Source organism: Varroa destructor, unplaced genomic scaffold, assembly GCF_002443255.2.
Source record: "Varroa destructor unplaced genomic scaffold, Vdes_3.0 BEIS01000001.1, whole genome shotgun sequence".
Lineage (NCBI taxonomy): Eukaryota > Metazoa > Arthropoda > Arachnida > Mesostigmata > Varroidae > Varroa > Varroa destructor.
In genome coordinates, this window is record NW_019211454.1 from 37,961,926 (window position 1) to 37,968,171 (window position 6,246).

Here is a 6,246-nt window from a genome sequence, read left to right on the forward strand (position 1 = left end):
ATGTTCGGTTTAACGTTTTCACGAGATCGATGTCATTGTACTCGAGCTCCTATTGGTAGTGTAACAGACGTTTGTGTAACACAGTATTGTTTTCTGCTAAAGGCTATGCGATATAATCCATGACAGTATATACTAGTTTCATAGGCGCAGCACTCAGTCTATAGGTCATATCAGAAGTTCTCTACCTTTGTTTTTATAAGTGGCCTTTTTTTCTACTTTTTGCCGGTTTTTTAGGTCCTCATCAGCACTAAACCGAAACTCGTTAATAAACAAGCACCTTGTGTCACCTGAATCTGACAGCGATTCTGACTCAGAAAGCACCACGCTGAGTGACGCCGTCACGCATAGGTAAGCGTTTTAGAGTGTTGTCCTGTTATTATACATATAAAAGAAAATACAATTCTGATATACCATAGAAATGATCTATCGATAGACGCCTAATTTTCGATAAAGCTTCTCTTAAGAGCACCCGCCACAAAAAATATCAATTTTTTTAATTATATTTTTTAGGTATATTTTTAGTTATATATAGTATGTAGGCGATCCATGAAGGCTCTGCAAGCGAGCAGGTGCATAACTCTGAATCTATTTATAGCAAATGAATGTTTCGTTAGATATATAGTCTGTCTTTAGCTTATCTAAGTAATTTTTCTTTATTTTTTCGTTCATAATCAATTATGGCCATCTGCCAATGCCGAAACAAGCAAAACATGTATGTAGCTACAAAAAAAAGGGCATCAGACCGGCCCTCGCTCTACGGTCACTTGAATCTATATTATCTGTGAATAAAACATAGCAGTTGGCCTACCATAATGCTAGTAAAATTGGGATAAAGAAAAGGTTACTTGAGCACGTCTATTTGTTAATTAATTAACATTGCGATTGTATTGTAACTCCGGGAAACAATTTATTCTACTGGGTGCAGCATACAATAAATAGGCGAAAGTATGACATCGCGACTCTCTGGCGTTGCGCAAACGTAACAGGACTAGATAACGACGAACGGTCTCGCGTTGAACGGGCGAAGACGTGGGTTGTGATGCAAATGTACCAGTTAACAGATAAATATCTCCTAGAAAATAGGACCGATAGGTTCCATTTGCCACTCCTTGATGTCTAACAATCCACATAGACTATGGACGCGAGGAAGAAATATTCAATCAATGATTTCTTTTTCTTTCATGTTTTAATGCGTATGTATTCAACTGTCCACAGGTAATTCCTGGGGATATATAATGATATCGTCATATCTTTTTTTGTCTACCAGCATTCTAAAACTAGGGATCATTGACCTTTGTACACTATTGACGCAATATATCTATAATTACGTCAGTGCATTAGTAGACATCTATTGCAGACATTCAACAAGTGTTTATGCGCAATTGTTCCTTGGTCTAGGCACTCTTTGAGCCGAAGTTTCAGCCGGCAGAGCCAGGTGGGGCTCGTGACACCACATAGCGGCCAGCAGCTGAATCCACAACAGCATCAACAGCAATCGCAGCGAGGGCAATTCACGCTTCCACGAAGGTATGTCTTAGCTAAATAAATGTGGGCTCATATACACATAGAGCATACGCGGAAGGATAGCGACTTTATATGGCATTGGGCAATGATTTGCAGTCACCTAAGTAGGCGATTAGCTATTTCCATTGTGTTCCGTGTATTCAAAGAAGTTGCGAAGCGTCAACATGTATGGTTGTCTATTGTATATCCATTGACACCGAAGTAAATGCTACATTTACATCCGAATAGTTACAGAACACGCAACGGGCTGAACTTTTAAGTGCCGTTCGCAGAGGCATCGTGGTTCGTGTCCTGCGAACAACCGCTTGTTAGCAAGAAAAAAAAACAATCATTTCCAGTTCAGTATCTGCAATTAGCGTGTGCATAATTCAGCGTACGATAGACACAAGCGTTGTACGCATGACGGGCATCAGTAGCTATCCAGTATTCTTTTCTATGAACCTGTGGGGCGAGTTAGAAATTTCGAGATACGCCACCATCACCATGACGGTTGCGTCAATGTGTGGGAGGCGCCAGACAAACGGAGACGCTAATGTCAACCGAATCAAGCTAAAAGACTGGCTGAATCATCAACCTTATTGTTGTTTTCGCATCACTATATGGCGACATCATTTACTCCATGTAATATAACAATTGCTTTTTGACGATGCGTTTTGTCTTGCCGATTGCTACAGCTGTAGCTGATTATTTTCGCTTTCAGTCAATTACTTCGTTCCATTTGAACGATCCGTTTGTTTAGTACAAACAACATTATTTACGTTGTTTCATCGTTACAAGAGTTTAATATTGTTGTACATGGACGTGTACGTACTTGTGACGGTCGTGACCACCGTGTGACGCGAGGTTACACAACGTCGTAGCATAGTTGTGAAGTAAGGTCATTTACAATCGCTCATTCAACGGTCGTGGGCATACTAGAGGTCACTTCGTGGTGAACTGCCCATTAATCTAATTAATGCTCAGGCTCGCCAAGGACGTCGTATACGAAAGCCAAAAAACATATCCACCAAAAGGAACAACAGTCTATTAATGGCAACACTAATCTAACCGCCGCTGAAACATTAATTTTAGGCTTAAATTAGCAGAGGGCACAAACTGTACGTATACAAAATCAGATTAGTGATAATTCACTCGATTGGTATCGATAAAAAAGCTGTCATAGGAACATGCAAATACAAACGATGGTCGCTTTTACGCGCTGTTCTATTCCATGGCTATATAATTTCATTACTAGGTCATTATCGTTGCTGGTCTATCCGTGAGGCTTTTGTCGCGACTACCCATTTTTTGTTTGGCATTTACATGTCTCTTAGATATAGCAGCAACGCAAACCATGGCGAGGGTCCGCGCGCACTCGTCGAACCCATGCCTCAGGCCTTATCGCAGGTGGCAGTCGGCCACCAGCCGCTGTCACAGGAACTTTGTGACCGCGTCGCCGAAGATTTGAAGCGCGTCACCAGACAGGCGATTCAACTGTTCCATAGGGTCACACTTAATATGGAACTGCCGCTGTCAGCGAAATCGACAATGACGCAGACTCTCGCCAGTTCTGTTCTGCAGGCCCAGCAGCACCTGAGCCTAGCGGCACCTCCACCGCCAATGAATCCAATGACGCACGCCATGCTGGCGCAGCAACAGGCCATGATAGGCCATCAGAATCACGCGCATTCCACGGCTCAGCATTCACAGCCACCACTGCCACAGCAGCAGACCCCGAACGTTACTCTGGGTGAGTACAATACACAGTGCACTGCTTAATTTGAGAAACTCATCTAAGCAGCAGATGTATCCCCGAACGGCATTGTTTTTTTATAAGCAATGACACAGACTTGGCGTCAAAATTTAGTAGTCGGGTAATAACATTGTACACTTAAGAACCTTAAAACTACTAATGGCCACAAAAAAAACTCATATAAGAAAATGTCTGTTTTACATTGTTACAGATGCTTCAGCATTGTCTATGTTACTTGGAGGTGCTGCGGCCTCGGGAGCCAACGCAGGCGCCGACCCCTCAGCCGGCAATCATTCGATCAACAGTGTCCTTCAGCAGTACACGCAACACATTCTGAAAATGGTGGAGGAGAAAATTAGCCAGGCTAAACCCGATCCTGGCGCCAAATAACTCAGGATGGCATGCATCATCGAGAATCTACTCTATGGTAATAGAGTGGTGATATCGTTTCAAGGAATACACTATCGATGAGTATCAATTTTAATATCGTTAAGCTGTATCATCTATGTGGACAGATTTCGACAAAATGTACCATCCGCAAGAAATAACCGCTTCATCTTTGGCGCATGCCTCTGGGTCGATTTAGACCATCTGGGCAAGACCCGCCCTGCTTCCCTTCCCCCCTCCGAAAGCCAAACACCCGACGTCGATAATGATCAAAGACAAAGTACTTCTTTACATCTTTTTACACATACTTTTATAGATATTCCGCTGGAATTTTTACGCGACTTTCAAAACAAACTGAAAGACGTGCAACTGCTAACTAACCGATTGATACGTTCGAAGAAGTTCTAGCGTAGCGTTTCCGCAGACGCGAACGACTTCCTATGGCCACAGAAGCAGTAAATGGCATACAGGAGCAAAAAAGCCAATGACGTCTTTCTGTATGGTCATACCAAGGTACAGATTGAGGTAAACTCGTAGTTCCGGTTGAAACTCTTGTTAAAGACGAGAGGTCAAATAGACTCATCTATTGCAAACCATTTTCTCTAAAAATCGTTGACTATGCCGCAAAGCCTGTACGTTTACGAAGACAGTAGCTTACCATGTAGGTAAGGAGAATCGGACATGGTAATTGGCCATTTGTAGGCACAGCTTTATTTGTCATGGGCTGCGTACAGCATAGGTTGGGTTATGGCAACAAATGGTCCAGTAGCTTCTGGCGCAAAACAGATGACGAATGAACGAACGAACACGAAGACAGACACTATGCTATATATATAATGACTTCTAGCTCTTGTACATAGCGGACAATGGGACGTGCCATAGCCGCCACCCTGTCTGACATCACCTGTTTAGTGAACCAACAAGAAAAGAGCATCATTATTAACTACGAAATGACGACGATCGTAACGATACCGAACGAAAATAACATGATTACCAGCTATATTAATAAACATATACGTAAAGTAGAGGTTACACAATGGACTGATGCAGCTGGAAAGTTGGTCTCGTCCGAAGCTATTTGGGTTACTGTTGTGTTACAATGCCCCACTGGTAGCGCGAAAAGGTGCAATTTTTTTCGTGTTTTTCTTCAGCATTCGATGGTAAATATTAACGGAACGTTAGTTAGAAAGACATATCACGCACAGAAGTCTGTTTTGTAGGCCTACGTATGCAAGCATGTTAGCTCGTATCGATTGATGGCCGCTGTCAGCCGAACTAACTGTCCATCAACAAATCAATCGCTCGCGGGAGTCGCTAGATTTTACCATCAACTATCTTCACACAGTAATACCTCATTCCACTCGAACCTTTCATACCCGCTGTATCCTGATGCTGCTTGTAATGCAAAAAAGTATTCAAATATATATGACTGCCAAAACAAGACGGTGCATATTCGGGAAAAAAGTCCAAGTCGCAAGAAGCACAACACAGCACTTTGTACAGGGGTTTTATGGAGGTAATTTAATTGTAAGCGATGTGTTAGGTGCACTGTTCCTGTGAGAAGAACGCGCAGTCGTGTTTTGTAAAAAACAAAAAAAACTAACCGTACACACATTACGATAGTTCGATGAGAAGAAACTGACGAGGAAACAATCCGACTAATGATTAATAACTGATAAGTCTGTATGACGTCTATCAACGACGGATGGCAGCTCGTCACCTCTCGGCGCTTGGTAATTAGTTAATTGATAAAATTACTGTTATAATAATAATAATAATAATTATCTAGCTATAATTATTGTTGTTATTGTAACTATACTGTCGTTAACAATATCGTCGTACAGGGAAGAATTTGCACTTCTTTTTGTATCAAGAAAGGTATCTAGATACGTTACATATGTATTCTTCACAGGATCATAAAATGTGAAATAAATGCTTTAGAATGATTAAAGAAAAACACATATACATTCGTATGTGAAAATAATGTGCGTTCTTATTGTTGCTTCACCGATTGATGAAATGATTTTGGCACCAAAATCTGGTGTCCGTTCGTCTAGCAGACGATTAACAACTAAGATTAATTGATCGATAACAGGTAGGGAAAATGGTAATCGCTCGTCATGTCGCTCAGTATGACAAGCATGCATACATCTCATCATTCGGTTCGATCCGGTCAGATTTCTTGGAACTTCAAAATATTCATTCGGATAGCGCCACTCAAGATTTCTGGCGCTGCCAGCTTGCAGTATGCTTTGGACAATCCCAACGGAGTTCCGTTTTGTCCTGTAGGGGAGCGTGCCGCATAGCCTTTGTGGAACTTCGAAAAAAGACATTTTAAACTTGCAACGTTGAGTAACAGCAAGTGAAGAGCTATGGTGAACTTCCATATATTTCAAAGTTTGTATCCAGGCTCAAGGCACGTGCACGATGAATAAGTGCCGTATGATAATCTGAGCGAGTATCAAACACAAGAACGTAAAGCCGCCAGCTTCTCATCGCTCTGGCGTCACAGCAGCGACTCATTCTTGCGTCGAGTTGTAATTTGTGTTGAAAAATGGATCTTCGACTAAATGGCGTACTTTTACGTGACTCGGCGAGGGCGG

The 6,246-nt window shown here is 42.0% G+C and overlaps 1 protein-coding gene across 11 annotated transcripts in view; it reads left to right on the forward strand.

The window, feature by feature from the left end:
- Wdr62 (WD repeat domain 62) overlaps positions 1–5,438 on the forward strand; it is an 82,990-nt gene extending 77,552 nt beyond the window's left edge. For all 11 annotated transcript variants that reach the window (XM_086978159.1, XM_086978166.1, XM_022816392.2 and 8 more), the window contains 4 exons: positions 235–348; positions 1,399–1,527; positions 2,838–3,253; positions 3,468–5,438. In XM_086978159.1, coding sequence (XP_086834285.1) covers positions 235–348; positions 1,399–1,527; positions 2,838–3,253; positions 3,468–3,646 — 838 coding nt within the window. In that variant the 3' untranslated portion in view covers positions 3,647–5,438. The remainder of the gene's footprint in view (positions 1–234; positions 349–1,398; positions 1,528–2,837; positions 3,254–3,467) is intronic.
- The last annotated feature ends 808 nt before the right edge of the window (positions 5,439–6,246 follow it).